General features: G+C 35.1%; 1 protein-coding gene across 1 annotated transcript in view; it reads right to left on the bottom strand.

Moving 5' to 3' along the window:
- The window catches only part of LOC106458812 (glutamate receptor-interacting protein 1-like), a 95,698-nt gene extending 86,516 nt beyond the window's left edge, over positions 1 to 9,182 (bottom strand). The window contains exon 1 of the mRNA XM_022385162.1: positions 8,835 to 9,182. Coding sequence (XP_022240870.1) covers positions 8,835 to 8,871 — 37 coding nt within the window. The 5' untranslated portion in view covers positions 8,872 to 9,182. The remainder of the gene's footprint in view (positions 1 to 8,834) is intronic.
- Between the last annotated feature and the right edge of the window lie 7,935 nt (positions 9,183 to 17,117).

Consider the following 17,117-nt stretch of genomic DNA (forward strand, 5'->3'; position numbering starts at 1 on the left):
ACTGCTTCTTTCCTCAATCCTGCAGTACTTTGTGTAACTGCCTCCTACCTCAGTCATGTAGTACTTTGTGTAACTGCTTCTTTCCTCAATCCTGCAGTACTTTGTGTAACTGCCTCCTACCTCAGTCATGTAGTACTTTGTGTAACTGCTTCTTTCCTCAGCCCTGCAGTACTTTGTGTAACTGCCTCCTTCCTCAGTCCTGTTTAACTACTCAACTCACGACACTGAGAATCCACAACTCATGGCATAAGCCCTTTTGCTACTGGTTAGAGTTTTTCGGCATGTGAAGCCCACATAACCTCTGACCTAAAATAGACGTTGAGAAATTACTGGCAGTGTACGATTAAGACCTTGTGATAACGACAAGAAACGTCTTAGAATGAAAAAAGTAATGATGTTATAGAATGAATTATGACGTCTTTCGTCGCCCATTCCTGTAAAAAGTCGTATTTGGCAAAAAATGTATATACTTGTATAACAATATAGATATCATTGACCGATTAATATATTTGATCTTGCATTCATAAAATCAAGAGATTGAATTAAATAATTTCATGTTTTTTTCCTTTGGTTGTGATTTACTTTTTACTGTTAAAAGTTTAAAAGAAAAACTTAACTTCGTTTTGTATCTAGTATACTCACGTGGAAAAGAGCAAATACAACAAATATCAAGAAATTCGTGTTACCAAATCTTGAAGAACCACATAGGTCACATAATTTCATTTAAATATACAAGACTATTTTACACTCTTATAACCACACCTTGTATTGTTACTTTAACTCATTCTTTTACAGTAACATATGTATTGTTAGTTTAACTCATTCTCTACACTCACATCTTTTATTGTTAGTTTAACTCATTCTTTTACAGTAACATTTGTATTATTAATTTAACTCATTCTCTACACTCACATCTTTTATTGTTAGTTTAACTCATTCTCTACACTCACATCTTTTATTGTTAGTTTAACTCATTCTTTTACAGTAACATTTGTATTATTAGTTTAACTCATTCTTTTGCAGTAACATTTGTATTATTAGTTTAACTCATTCTTTTGCAGTAACATTTGTATTATTAGTTTAACTCATTCTTTTGCAGTAACATTTGTATTATTAGTTTAACTCATTCCTTTACAAATCAAGTGATAGCCTGAGCTTCACTTATTCTCTCTCTCTCTTCAAAATTCTCAATTTTTGTGATTGGAGAGAAAATTACAGCAGATTTTTTACGAATAATCCATATTAATAGGTGGCGTATCGGGCTACCTCCCTTCAGACCTAAATACGGATCTGCATATATATATACCCTTCATGGTTTTTGTGTCTTTTGATTTCCGGTCATTTTCTACTTTCATCTATAAGTCGAAAGTGACTATCATGCTCATTTTGTATTGGCTATATATGCAGTAAATCTGCTGAAGTAAAAACATTAAAGACATATAATTTGTGATATTCCAAGTCAGTGACTATTTAAAAGTATAATTCATACGCTTTATCTCTAAAACTAATTATATTAATGTAGCACACGTACACTAAAGTATATTTGAGTTTAATAACGTGTTTTCTAAGCAGTTGTGAATACAGATGCTCTTGCCATAACATTACGAAAGTAATTTCAGTGTATATCACTTAAAATTAATTAATAATAAAAATAATTTACTTCAAAATTCAATATACTGAGGTTGGAGATAAAATAAATGTTTCTTTATTAATTTTAGCGCAAAGCTATACAGCAGACAATCTGCCTTCTGGTTACCGTGAGGAATAGAACTCCAGATTTTAACACTGGAAGTCTGCAAATATATCATTGACACACCGAGGGACCAAAACAAATGTAAAACAGGTTAATAAGTGACTATTCAGGGCAAGGAGGAACTTTAACATGTATAGTGTTAATCAAACAGACCAAAAAGTTTTGATTGCTAATTAAAACATCGTCACAGAGACAGAGTTAAAAGGCTTATTGTAACTCTTGACCTTCGATATATATCTAGATACGATGTGTTAGTACAGATGAACGCTCGGCTTGATCAAACTCCTGGGTATATTTCTTGTGTTCATAATAGCTTATTTGGTATATTATGTTGTTTGTAATTCTCTGTATCTTAATTATCACAACACAAAATAACAAACCAATTCTTGCCGTACGTGAAATTACGTAGGAAAACTTATAACCATACCACAGCTGTGTTGTATACCTCGGATCTACCAGTAGGCTTAGAATAAAACAACAACCCCTTATGAATCACACAGGAAATAAATGTATCACATAACGAGATTATTTTACTGCACGAGAAGTCCAATTGTCATGTGATTCGTCCAGAAGAAAACACCTCCGGACAAGTCAGACAAGGTCGGCTTTATTCAATACACATACATATGCATATGTTTAAAATTCAAAAATATACATATAATATAGATGTGTGAGTGCGTGTTCTTATATGTTACAGATAGATCAAATTTCCTACCATAAATTATATATATATTCATGTATTTCCACACATATTGCGAAACATTTCAGGTTTTCTGTAAACTGTTAACGTCGCTATTTTATTGGTTATGAGCAAAAATAATAAAAGTAACAAGCTTCAAAAAAGGTGTATTTTAAACTCCATGATATTCAACTGATGGAAACCTAAAATGTAAGTTGAATCATATATCAATATCATGTTGACCGCAAAAATAACACGAGTCCCTGACATGAGATGGTAACATGAATTACTGACACGAAGTGGTTAGATGCGTACCTGACATGAGGTGGTAACATGTTTAACTGACATGAGGTGGTAACATATATAATTGGCATGAGGTGGTAACATATATAACTGGCATGAGGTGGTGACATATATAACTACATGAGATGGTAACATGAATTACTGACGCGAGGTGGTTACATGTGTACCTGACATGAGGTGGTAACATGTTTAACTGACATGAGGTAGTAACATGTATAACTGGCATGAGATGGTGACATGTATAACTGACATGAGATGGTAACATGTATAACTGACATGAGATGGTGACATGTTTAACTGACATGAGGTGGTAACATGTATAACTGGCATGAGATGGTGACGTGTATAACTGGCATGAGGTGGTAACATGTATAACTGACATGAGGTGGTGGCATATATAACTGGCATGGGGTGATGCCTTTTATAACTGACATGTGTACCTGGGATGAGGTGGTGATGTGTGTACTTAACATGGGGTTGTGAGATGTGTACCTGACACGAAATGCATTCAGTACATAGGATGGTGACACAAGTTTAAAACGAGATGTTCTAAAATATTATACAAAAATGAATCCCAGAGTTTCATAGAGGTCAGTTTCTACAGGTAACTGAACACTCCTTTATTATTAAAAGAAAAACGTGTTTCCTTTACCTCGCGTAATACAAAAACAACTCCGGTCATCACCAGCGCATCGAACTCCCCTAATAAGTATTTACGTCCAGACATAAACAGCCAGATTAGTAGGTTGTAAAAGGATATGGTCGTCTAAGTTTGTAAAGAAATCTTGATAGATAACTTGTATGCATGCATGCAAGTATCAACCCATAGATTTCTGCATGCTTGAATACACTCGATATAACCCTACTTAGATCGCATTTCATACCCTTATGAGCATCTGGAACGTGCAGGAATTAGTTCTCGTGTGCTCAACAAAAAACAAGATTTTTCTCTAAATTACTGTTGATTAGCTTACAGAGACATTAATAAACCACCGCGCCAAATGAAAAACGGTAACATTTAAATAAAACGTGAACCATGAACCCTCGAATTCACAATCCTGGAACTTTAGCTTTTAGGGCACGCCCAACTCTCTTTAAAATACAATTTCAAGAATGATATATACAAAGGTATATCGGTAACGAAACGAAACACTCAATTTATTTCATGAAATTAAAATTAAAAGACTAAATGAAGTAAGAAAAGGGCAGTTTGATCAAATATCTAAAAAATATGGCTCAAGATTTAACGAAAATCAGCTTTTTGTTTGTATTCAGATAACTATTTTATTTTATGTTGTATGCAAACATTTCTTGTGTCTCTTAATCATTTTCAAAGTTAGAATTTTTTGCTCAGTATACGCCTTTGCACGTCTATATTCCCACAAACTTTTCTTTGTTTATATATACAAAGTAGAGTACTTTATGTTAAAACTATTTTGAATAATAAAGTCATAACCACAGTCTATATAAATTCGCGGTGAAAATAATTGTATCAGAGCTAAATTTTGACATAGTTTGGCCACTCTTAAGTAGTATGCTGCCTCCGAAAATTAATCGCTTTTGGGAAGGGTATGTAAAAGCCTTTTCTGACGCGAACTATTCACACACTCAGTATTAAAGAAATGTTCTGATCGTGGTTTTACAATTTCTAAGACGGAAATATCTTTTTTACTTTATGGCGTTGGAAAACAAAAAAATTGGGGTTACCATGGGGTTCCAGGATTATCCAGAAAGGGACCTGCAATAAGTCGTACCCAAGCCATGGTAAGACAAATGCGATAAATTGTAACATATGAGAATCCACGAACACAAAGATCAGTGGAAAAAGTCGTCCACGTGACCCAAGCAACAATATGCAACACGATCAAGAAGGATCTCTGCCTGGAAAAATTACACAAGTCACGTGTACACAAGATGCTTCCACGATATAACAGTTCGACTGTGGCATACCTCAAGCAGCTGAATAATGAATGGATATTTATGCTACTTCATGCACAAACTTTTTAAACGGGTGTTAGATGTGTTAGGAAAAGTATACCCAGAGGAACTGTATGTTTGAAACATGGCAGCCTTACGACAGAGCCTATTGCAATAGAAACTACACTGCTGGGCTATTCTCAAGTTGCACGGTCGTCAGATAGCCCATGGCTAGACGAGGATACGTAGAGTGTGACGACGTGGTGAGACGCTAAAATCGTTTTAATATAACGTACTCAACTATATTAACAAACTGTAATTTTGACATATTTTCTAAACTTACGTAAAGCACACACCTGGATTTTACTAATGTTTTGCTAATTATACAGTTCACTATCATCAGTTATCCATCACCATTTTCGTTACCCATGGTGATGGCGAACTCTGAAAAATAAAAATACCTAAGCGATTGGTATCAAGTTTGAATGGTTCATGTGCAATACCCGACCATGAAATCTTTAAAAATGAATTATAACCTTGAGCTAGCACTTTATCAACCTAGTTCAATCAAGAATTGATAAACGTACCTGGCGTCGGAATCTTATTAAGAAACAGGAGTTAGAAAATGTACCTGTCGTTTGAACTTTATTAGCGTTGTAGAAACAGAGGCTAACAAATTTAACCTGGCGTTGGGATCTTATTAACGTTGTAGAAACAGAAGCTAACAAATTTACCTAGCGTTGGGATCTTATTAACGTTGTAGAAACAGAAGCTAACAAATTTACCTGGCGTTGGGATCTTATTAACGTTGTAGAAACAGAAGCTAACAAATTTACCTGGCGTTGGGATCTTATTAACGTTGTAGAAACAGAAGCTAACAAATTTACCTGGCGTTGGGATCTTATTAACGTTGTAGAAACAGAAGCTAACAAATTTACCTGGCGTTGGGATCTTATTAACGTTGTAGAAACAGAAGCTAACAAATTTACCTGGCGTTGGGATCTTATTAACGTTGTAGAAACAGAAGCTAACAAATTTACCTGGCGTTGGGATCTTGTCAAACTACTGAATTGTTGACAACGTTGGATTAGTGTTCCTGTTATCCTAAAGAATATATAGCTACTGTCCACAACATTTTTTCAATACTTTTTAACGACAACGTGTATAACGTTCACATTATTAATCGATATTAACTTCAGATCAAAGTGAACTACGCCTTTAAAGAACAACCAAAACATAACCTTGTTAACCTAGCGACTTAACCGACAGTCGAAAACATTTAAATATTTTTCATATTTGTGGGGCTTAGTCTGTGAATTTTGAAATCACAAACAGGAAGCGCTGCTTCTAGCAGAGGAAATGACGCCGTTCGTCACTCAGTAAATTCCTATCACAAGGAACAAATATCATTAACAGATCTTAAAGAAACGACTCAAAAGGATTAAAAACACACTGCAACTACAATATAGAACTTTCTGTATATATGTAGTGTTTCATTAGTCGGTACTTCTTGTACTCCAAGCGATCGCTCTACCAAATGAGCTAATCAGTTAGCCATTTAGTTCTTTCTAGAGAGGTAGTTTGTCAACAACTCAAACTACTACATATCATAACAGTTCCTAACAACGTAGGTTTTAATAATTCAAAATACTAGATGTCATAACAGTTCCTTGCATCGTATTTTGTAATAACTCAAACTACTACATATCATAACAGTTCCTAACAACGTAGGTTTTAATAATTCAAACTACTACATGTCATAACAGTTCCTTGCATCGTATTTTGTAATAACTCAAACTACTACATATCATAACAGTTCCTAACAACGTAGGTTCTAATAATTCAAACTACTACATGTCATAACAGTTCCTTGCATCGTATTTTGTAATAACTCAAACTACTACATATCATAACAGTTCCTAGCAACGTAGTTTTTAACAACTATACTACTACATGTCATAAAAGTTCCTAGCAACGTAGTTTTTAATAACTCATACTAGTACATATCATAACAGTTCCTAGCAACGTAGTTTTTAATAACTCAAACTACTACATATCATAACAGTTCCTAGTAACGTAGTTTGTAATAACTCAAACTACTACATATCATAACAGTTCCTAGTAACGTAGTTTGTAATAACTCAAACTACTACATATCATAACAGTTCCTAGCAACGTAGTTTGTAATAACTCAAGCTACTACATATCATAATAGTTCCTTGCATCGTAGTTTGTAATAACTCAAACTACTACATATTATAATAGTTCATAGCAACGTAGTTTTTAATAACTCAAACTACTACATATCATAACAGTTCCTAGCAACGTAGTTTGTAATAACTCAAACTACTACATATTATAATAGTTCATAGCAACGTAGTTTTTTAATAACTCAAGATACTACATATCATAACGGTTCCTAGCAACGTAGTTTGTAATAACTCAAACTACTACATATTATAATAGTTCCTAGCAACGTAGTTTTTTAATAACTAAAACTAGTACATATCATAATATATATTTTAACTAATACGGTGAAAATGTAGTTGTACAGTTAATAACGTACTTCAAAAGCTAATGATTTGCGTGTCGGGCTATGTTTCGAAGAGTCTGAGGTTCGAGGCGTGTTGCTGCTAATACTTTTAACTGTGGGTGCATTATGAAAGTGGCAGATATTCCCGTTATTTGGTTGAAAGAGCCGAGTAAAGGTCCTTTGTGGCGGTGGATGCTTCTGTCTGATTGCTCTTTTCTAGTCAGTATCTCAAAATTAAGGACGGCTATACCAGTACCACAGAGGTGTCTGACCTGGCGTTTAGTCCCCGTATGCGTAGGGTGATGTAAATGTTGAAAATTCCAGTTTCATAACGTAGTTAGCCCCCGACCAGTTAAGTAAAAATCGAACATTTGTTATTGCGTAATATTAAGATGTTTCGATTTAACAAAAATCTAGATTTCCAGCCGTATCGTAAGCAAAAAACACACCTATAAAGTACAAGTCCATGCCTGGCATTTATTATAAATATTACGTACTACCGCATCTGATAACTGTAATAATAAAACTAAAGTTAAGCATGAAAAAAGATAAAAAAAAACAGCAACATGTAACGGACTGAGCAGCGTGGAAACTTCCGAGATCTGTAAAATCTTTACTTCTTTCCGCTAACAAAACGCTCATACGATATTAAAAAATAGAAAACAAACACACTGCAGGAATTTCCTTAAGATTAGTACTACATGCAATATAAATCAAGAAATATAAGATGTATTTCAAAATCTAACCAGACGAATAATCTTAAAAGCAAGTATATATATATATATATATATGTGTGTGTGTGTGTATATAGAGAGAAATGTAATATTCATTGTATGATGCATCAATGAAAGAATAACCAATATAGTCACACTTGTTACCTAGAAACTGTAAGGAATAAAGCACTTCCTTCAAAAGTGTGTTTAATTTTAGCCTAAATTTGCATCTAGGGCAAAGTTGTGGTAATATTATTCATTTTATTAATCTACGCATATTTTGTTATTACACACAGTCCTTTGTAATGTTGTAATGTTTCAGATCAAACAAGGTTTGAAGTCGTTTAATTTCACAGCTAGATTTAGTGATGCGCATAAGCACCCACGTATGTTTAAAACTTAAGTAAAAGGTATAAAAACTGTTTTGGATATCACCAAAAAGCATTATTTTCATTGAAAGTTACTCCGGTTGAAGTCCGAAATCAGTCTTCGTTTTTGTGGTAAACTGTACATGTGGAATTTGTAAATGGTAAATCCACAACACTCACCGCAAATTCTTGAACTAATCTTATCTGACCAGTGTGGTTTAACTGTCACTCTTAAAGCGCACTCACGGGATGCGACCCACGAATTCTCAAATTCACAGTCCGGGCAGGACGAAGGTGGGTGCTTTCTTAAAATTATAGCTTCTCCAGTGGGTCAACGGTACGTGTGCGTGTTTACAATGCTAAAAATCGGGTTTCGATACCTGTGGTGGACGAAGCACTGATATTCCATTGTGTATCTTTGTGTTTAACAACCAAACAATTTAAAACTGTAATAATTATAATTAATTTCTTGCAAAATATTGCTCAATTACACTTTCTGAGATAACATCAATATTCAGACTTCATAATAAAATGGTTAACAGTTGAGGGAGAACGAAACCTTTCTCACCTTGAGCGCCGCTTAAGAGCTTCCTGAATATTCTCATGTTGTGGGTGTAAACAGCTTCCTGAATATCCTCATGTTGTGCGTGTAAATAGCTTCCTCAGTATCCTCATGCTGTAGGAATATTTCAGTCCACGTGTCACTAAGCCAATTCTTTCTACGCAAGGCTTGTAACTGTCGTTCGAAATTTATTCAACTCAGATTGACAGAAAATATCACATTTAGCAGCATCCTTCCTCGCATGGACAACGTGAAGGTTTTGAACAAAAATTTGTTATTTGATTGGCTAGCTGTCCGGACGCTCATAAATATTTCGGCCAGTCTTCAAGAATGTTTGGCCAACGTGTAGTGCAGGTCGTCTTCCGCACGGGTTATCACCATAGGACTTTAAGCATGCACGTTATCGAAAGGAACGAGCAGTATGAGGACAGACCGTTGAAGCACGAGGCACTTGGTACGCCAGATACTGAACTTTGAGTTCGTGTCGTTTTGAGAAGGGCGGAAGAGGGGGCTAATGGTTTAGAAAGTGGGGGAAGAGCAAATGACTAGTGAGGTGGAAAAACAAAAACAGGATTTCAAGTCGATACAGAAAGAGACTGGTGTAGCTATCTCTCCTTACTTGAAAGTATGCACCCATTTCCTTTCAGTGGGATAATTGTATTTCTGTATATAGTAAATAAGAAGGATTTACTTAAGTCTACTGATTTTTATCGGTAATATGAAACTAATTCAGGCAGTTTTCACTCTAGATTAATTAATATTTTTAGTTAAATATGTTTAGATATTCTCTTTACTTCAAGACAAATCCCTCTCCTCCCTGGTAGTTTAGTGGTAAGTCTGAGGCTTATAGCACTAAATTCGAGGATCAATCCCTGAGTTGAGCACAGCACAAATAGCCCATTATGAAACTTTGTGCTTCCTGCGCAGTATCAACTTTTATGATATTACTATAAATGTTATAAGTAGAACGGTCTATCGAAAATAGCGTGCAGGAAACTGTTTTCATGACAACTGCATCCTTTATCTAGCAAGTATCGAGCAAACGAACGAATTCTTGGCTGATTAAGCACACACGTTCACTTCTGGTAAGTCATGTCTGATCATAAACTAAGCAGGATGATATTTTTTCTTGTCGTCTTCGATGTTCCGGTATTTAGCAGAAGAAGTATGAGTTTTGATCCTAAAGTGTCTGTCTACTTTTAACCTCTCGGCTGGCAACGAACTCTACTAGGTCTCTACGGGACATTAATTTGTGGATAATTCCTGAAAGTAAAGAGAAATTGACATCTCTATATACGAGCTTTTCTGAAGCGTGCATGGTAAACTGAACAACTTGCTTAATTTAATGTAGTTCAAGTAAGGTGTCAAGGGCTTATGCTTAGTTTAATGTAGTTCAAGTAAGGTGTCAAGGGCTTATGCTTAATTTAATGTAGTTCAAGTAAAGTGTCAAGGGCTTATGCTTAATTTAATGTAGTTCAAGTTAGGTGTCAAGGGCTTATGCTTAATTTAATGTAGTTCAAGTAAAGTGTCAAGAGCTTATGCTTAATTTAATGTAGTTCAAGTAAAGTGTCAAGGGCTTATTTTGTTCTTCAATATTGCTTACATTGTTTTTTGTTTTGTTTTGTTTTCTATGAATTTATCTAAATTTGAAGTGCGTATTCTTTATCATTTGGCTATGCAATGAATTCACCAAGCTAGTATTAGATACTATGTAACCTTGAACTAGTTAATTGGTCATATTAATAACGGATTCATTTTTAAATCCTTTCAAATTTACGGGTTGAATATCACTTAAAACTCGAACTAAGAACCGGCTGGTATTCGTTCCAAATGTAGTCCTGCAATAATTCAATATAACTAGGAAGTTGTTGATTTATTAACGAACATATTTTTAGTCTTCTTAATGGCATCATATGATTGAATAATTCTTGGGATTTTGATTGTTTTTAAGCACAAAGCTAAACAATGGGGTATCTGTACTCTGCCCACCGGAGGTATCAAGACCCCCATTTTTAGCTGAACCATCGGGAGGAAAACTGAAGTATGCTTAGTCGCAGGAATGGATTTCGAGTGGTACATATTTGACAGAAACTTACTTGAGCTCTTTATACCTTAATTACTTAGAAAGTTTGCCTGGTGGTTAGGGCGCTCGACTCGCAATCTGCGGATCACGGATTCGAATCCCCGTTACACCAAACATGCTCGCCCTTTCAGCCGTGCGAGAATTATAATGTTAAGGTCAAACCCATTATTCGTTGGTAAAAGAGTAGCTCAAGAGTTGGCGGTGGGTGGTGTTGACTAGCTGCCTTCCCTTTAGTCTATCACTGCTATATTAGGGACGGCTAGCGCAAATAGCCCTCGTGTAGCTTTTTGAACTGATAAATTAGAGGGAAGGTAGTTTGTCTATAACACCTACCACCAACTTTTGGGCTTCTTTTGTCTGAAGAATAATGAGACTTAACAGTCAGTCTTATAGGTCATCCCCCTCCCGTGTCCCTAAAATGTGAAGAACGATCTTGACCAATGATCTGAACTTTAGAATTCACAGTTCAAATACATTAGCCATTAGTACACACCCACCCGAGTATTTTATACATCCATAACTTTTTACATTATTCTTTTTTATGTGAAATCCGTGTAAAACCTCTTGTTTGATGCTTACTTCTAAGAAGCATCAAACGATTTGAATAAAAACAGACAAAAGGCATGAAACTAAGTTACACATGCAGTTGAGATGTAATTTTTAGCCCCGGCATAGCGGCCCATAGAATGGCTCTAAGCTTTTTAAGTACAAACGTTTAGCTCATATCTCCGTCATCTCTTGACCGATTTGAGATCTAATTACAGTTTTGGACTAAGGATGTCATACCCTTTCGATTGATGTATTTTACCTCGCCCAAGGTCTCAAAAAATAGTTTACTCTTATCCTGCCGGAAAGAATTTCAAGTGCCGCGGCTATTGAGGATATTCTCTTGTTTTTGGAATTATTGTGTTATGTTTATCATAGTTATCAGTTTGCAAGAAGACATTCGCTCGAATAACACTTTAAGATGTGGGTTCGCCAATTAACAATTAACTGACTTTATTCCAGAGAAAATAGCATGTGATGTCCAAAAATATAAAGTTGTCTTTCCTGGATAAGGAGCAGCCGCACCCTATAACTCAAGTCCCAGTGGACAAATGCCTTGGATGTGAAATGCATTTCGTGCACAAGCCTGGCTTTGTTAGTGCTTTGTGTATATAAAGCCAGATTTACTCATGAAAGAACAATTTTCCATTTAACTCTGAAAATCTCTGTTTAACGTTTAAAAACTAACTAATCTTTGTAACTTTTAGAACTTTGACATTAACTTTTGTAAGAATAACTCTTGTTTGTAGAAGCATTTGGGCTTAAATTAAAAGTTTTTGTTAGTGTGATTTAAACTAGACTAAAGATGAAGAAATTTTTGGTTTAACCTTTTCTAAAGTCCATGGTGGATTTGGATTTTTTTATTTGTTTAAGCTTAACTTTGAAGTTCTCATGTTTACATTGCATAACTTACAAAGGGGGAAAATACACCAAAGTTGTAGGAGAATTTAGTAAAGATTTTGTCACACATCTCTTTCCAGTTGTCCAGCTCCACACTCACTCCAAACACACGCAAGTACTTGTTTGTGTTTTGTCATTGATGAGTTCTTGTGATTTAGTTTTTTTATGAATAAACATTTTTATCTTCATTATAAACTTATCTTTCTTCTCGACGATCCCACTTGTAGAATGGAGAGATCAGTATAATCCGTAATCCGGTATTATCCGACTCCAGTTATCGAACCTAATTGACGGCTTTGCAGAAATTACTTTTGTTCGGGAAATACCACAGACACGATTAATATTCATGTATCTATTAAACTAAAGTGTTATAATAGAAGTGTCCAGAGAAATGTATATATACATAAGCCTAGTAACTGCGTCGTTTAACTGCACTCGAATTAAATACTGACGCGAGGTGTTTTGCTCTTTAAATCACACGTGTAGACACGGCAAGTGAATGGTGATTAAACGGTATTGGTATTTGGTTAATTAACCTGAACGGCGCCTTATGTGCATATGGGCTAAATGGCCAGGTCAAAGAACCAAATATTTCAGTATAGCCATCCTTTCTTTTTGAAATATGAATACTGACCAGAAGCAAGGCAACAAGTCAACAGCACCAACCGCCACTTTGTCCGGTTTTGAACTGAATAACAAAAATGGCTCATAATGCACTCACGTGTTACCATATTTAGGGACATCGCAGTGTGATCCTTGAACGTTCCAACCTGCAGCCCAGCACGCTAAACACTAGATATCCTGGCCCGTTAATTAATCATTCAGATTTGACTATCCTGTTCTTAACAAAAGAAGAAAAAATGTGTTTGAAGCGTCAAGTCTTACAATTAATTTGTAAAACTCTGCCCACCATGGGTATCGAAACCCCATTCTTGGCGTTATAAGCCCTCAGACTTACTGCTGAGCCACAGGAGAGGAGATCTACAATTCATAAAGAAATTACAATCATATCAACGCGAGTGTGACATAAATTTGTTAGAAGAAGAATGTTGAAACTGACATTTCTCTTCAAGAGCGATAACACGTTTAAATTAATTGATTTGGAGCTATGTCTTCAAGAGCTATAACACGTTTTAATTAATTGATTTGGAGCTATGCCTTCAAGAGCGATAACACGTTTTAATTAATTGATTTGGAGCTATGCCTTCAAGAGCGATAACACGTTTGTATGCAACACATCCAAATACTCATTCACATTTCAAGATTTTCATAGCTCCAAATCAATTAATTCAAACTTGTTATCGCTCTTGAAGGCATAGCTTCAAATCAATTAATTCAAACGTTTTTTCTTCTATGTTTGTTTGTTTGCTTGTAATTAAGTACAAAGCTACACAATAGGCTATCTATGTTCTGCCCACCACAGGTATCGAAATCCGGTTTCTAGCGTTGCTTTTTTCTCTTAATCTTAACCAAAATATAGTTGATATTTTTGCCGAACTAGGTTATCTCTAAGCGTATATTCTATTATTCTCGTCTAAATGATGAATCTTTAATTTTCTATTTAATTATCTCGGTCTTTAAAAAGTAAATAATTAGAAACATGTGTACACAAATTTTCTCTGCTGTTAAGTTACAAAGTGTAGTAAATTATTAATAACTTCTAGTAAAAATCACGTAAACTGCATATTATTTCCACATTTCTCTTAATTTTTCCGTTTAGGATACAAAGTCAGAGGTATGTAAAAATACTACTTTAGATCTATCTTTGGTCTCCTACAAGTCACTGCCTATTCTATTTACACACCTCGGATCTTGAATCTGAAGTAGACAAATAAAGAGGAATGTGGAAAAAATCTGAGACCTAGCTTTCTCTGATGCTTCGCCAGCTTTTAGTGATTAAACTGCTCATATAAACATAGTTGCGAGGAATCTTTTGTCTCAGATCGTCAACCGATCGTCCAACTCAACTGATGAACTCTGATATCGGACAAAAGGTCTCTTGGGAGAAGATGAAAAATAAATCTGAAATACGATTGTTATACCAATCTGATTCTGGATCCGAAATGAACAAACATTTGCAGTTTACGTGATATTATGACATATTTAAAGGTCATCGGTATTGAGAACTCCTGATCAAACGAAAACTAATAATACATGTAACCTAAAACGTAACCTATAAGTTAATGAAGCCAAGATCTTCATTACATTACAAAGAAATACACGAGCAAAACCTCTAATAATTAAAATATACTAAATCGTCAGTTGAGTATATTTGCTATAAACGACGTTTTCGGCTGAAATTCCAATAATATCTTATTAAGTTGGATGTTAAGGAACTGCTAGTTACACGATTAGAATGAACTGCGTCAATACTGAGGAATGATTCACATCAAAGAGACTATAAAATCAACAAGAGTAAACTTTTCCAGAATATTTGTTTGTTGTATATTACAAAGCACAAAGCTACATAATGGATTATTTGTGCTGTTCCCATCGCGAGTATCGAAACCCGATTTTTACCATTATAAGCCCTCGTGGTTTTGATAATATATCTCTTTAAGAAAACAGAAGTTTCATTTTGCATGAATTCACTATTTTACGGAGTATACAAACTATTTAAGCAATCATTATATTTTATTTTCTAATATCTGGTGTAAACGTTTCCATGCGATATTGCTGGTTAAAGTATAAGAGCAGGTGTGATATAGCAGCTAGCGGAATGTAAGTGTGAGGATTGAAGGTCAACACTATGGGGCCGTTATAAAAGCGATCATATCCCGCCATTAGGTCAAACAAAGAGTGATGTTGACTAACTATCTTTATTCTAGTCTATGAGTTCGAGTTCAAAGTTAGAGACGGCTCTGAACAGAAAATCCTATATGTAACTTTGCACAAAAACTTTTAAAAAACAAAAACAACAAACACAAGGTAGTGATATTATTTTTACTTCACCAGCTGGAACATCCTTCTCTGACAATCCAAAAATCTAATTCTCGAATATTAAAAGTAAAAACAAAAAGCAGAGGGCGAACGTTAGTTAAATATCAGAAGCCCGTGGGAAGTTTTGGTCACGTGTGACGGAGGAACATTATCCTGTGACAATCAAAAACCTAATCCTTGAATATATTAGGGTTAATCAGTATTCGTCTTGGGCTTTCTTTCTTCACGCTATGTTTTGTGCGCGGTTGTTGAATCTCAGATGAAACTGAAAATTAAATAGTTGCTCCATATGGTTTTATATAACACCTTATTTGCTGTGCTCGTTCTACAGCTTGTGCACTTTAATTCTACCGAGAAATAAACATATAAGATTTTAAACAGCTCTGAAACCACTGAAAATCTTAGATTATTGTTTTAAAATAACCCTTTTTTTTGCACAGAATTAACAATAATATTTTTATGTTGGTGTTGAAAGCCTTTGCCTCATAAAAATTATTCCCCATGTTGAAGTAGCCAAATCATCCCGATATCGCTTCAGGGTGGACTTCGTACATTTTTTTCATTCTGATTTTAAGAAACGAGAAACCAAATTATGCAGAAAAAAAAGCACGTTCACTTATTGTGACATTTGAACATACCGAAACTCAAGCTAATTGTGTTTGATGTGCTAATGGTAAAAACTCAAGTTTAAGATTACATGTTGGAGAAAGGAGCGGACTCATCTGGTCGGAACGTCTCATCCACTTCAGCACTCCTTTCCTCTAGTCTTCTGTTTCACTCGAAAAAAAATACTAATAATAAAAAAACGTGTTTTTACAAGAAAAACTCCCAAGTAAACAAAAGCGGACACATTTAAACTGAGTTCGAACTTCCGAGAAGGCGAGGTTTTATTTTTCATCCTTTTAGTTGAACTCGTAATTACAGAAAAAATATTAAAAGTAAAAGCAAAAAAAAAAGCAGAAAGCGAAAGAAGTTAAACACCGGAAGCTCGTGAGAACACTTAGTCACGTGTGAATTTACTCAATATGAAGGAGCATTAAAGATAATAATAACAATAAATACTAGGAGCAGATATGAGTGCTCAAGCTCATGACGTCTCAGCTACTATTTATCCTTGGTGGCAAGTTAGTTGCTTCTAACGAAACAGAAGAACCAGAAAAAGAGATCAACAATGTGTTAGCCGTCATGCAAAGCGTATGTATTGGTGTCCATGCATGCAAAACTTGGATACTTCGAACAGTTAGAATACACTACTTAGTATTAACAAAAAATAAATAGAACATATCAATAATATGTGATTTGCACTGGAAATAAATCTTCTTATATTTTAATACGATTTACCTCGTATGGTATATATATATATATGATATGTGGTATTAAATTAGTGAATAAGGTAGATTTTTTGATATCCTCTGCTACCTTTTTACAGCAGAAATAGCTCTTCGGTTGTTTCCCATAACCCAAGGGTTGGCCACATACAGTGCTGTAACTACAAATAATGCCACCCTCGCATAACAAGTAATTGGATCCTTTACATTTATTTCCCTATAATTGTAGCTAAGATTCGGGTCCCCTTTTGGCTCGGTCCCCCATGTAATTGCGGGGGCATACTTACGCCACTGGTCATGCGTCCGTTAGATACAAACAACAAGGCTTTCTCACTGTCAAAACAGAACTGTGAACTCGAACTTAGGTGACGGTTAGCTTAAATCAAGTCACTTACAGGCTTCATATGTGGAAAATTCAACATATAAATAAGTCTGTCTTTGTAACATTTTACACTTTCCCGGTTCGCGAGAACTTGAAAACAACACACTACC

This window comes from Limulus polyphemus, unplaced genomic scaffold (genome assembly GCF_000517525.1).
Source record: "Limulus polyphemus unplaced genomic scaffold, Limulus_polyphemus-2.1.2 Scaffold519, whole genome shotgun sequence".
Classification (NCBI taxonomy): domain Eukaryota; kingdom Metazoa; phylum Arthropoda; class Merostomata; order Xiphosura; family Limulidae; genus Limulus; species Limulus polyphemus.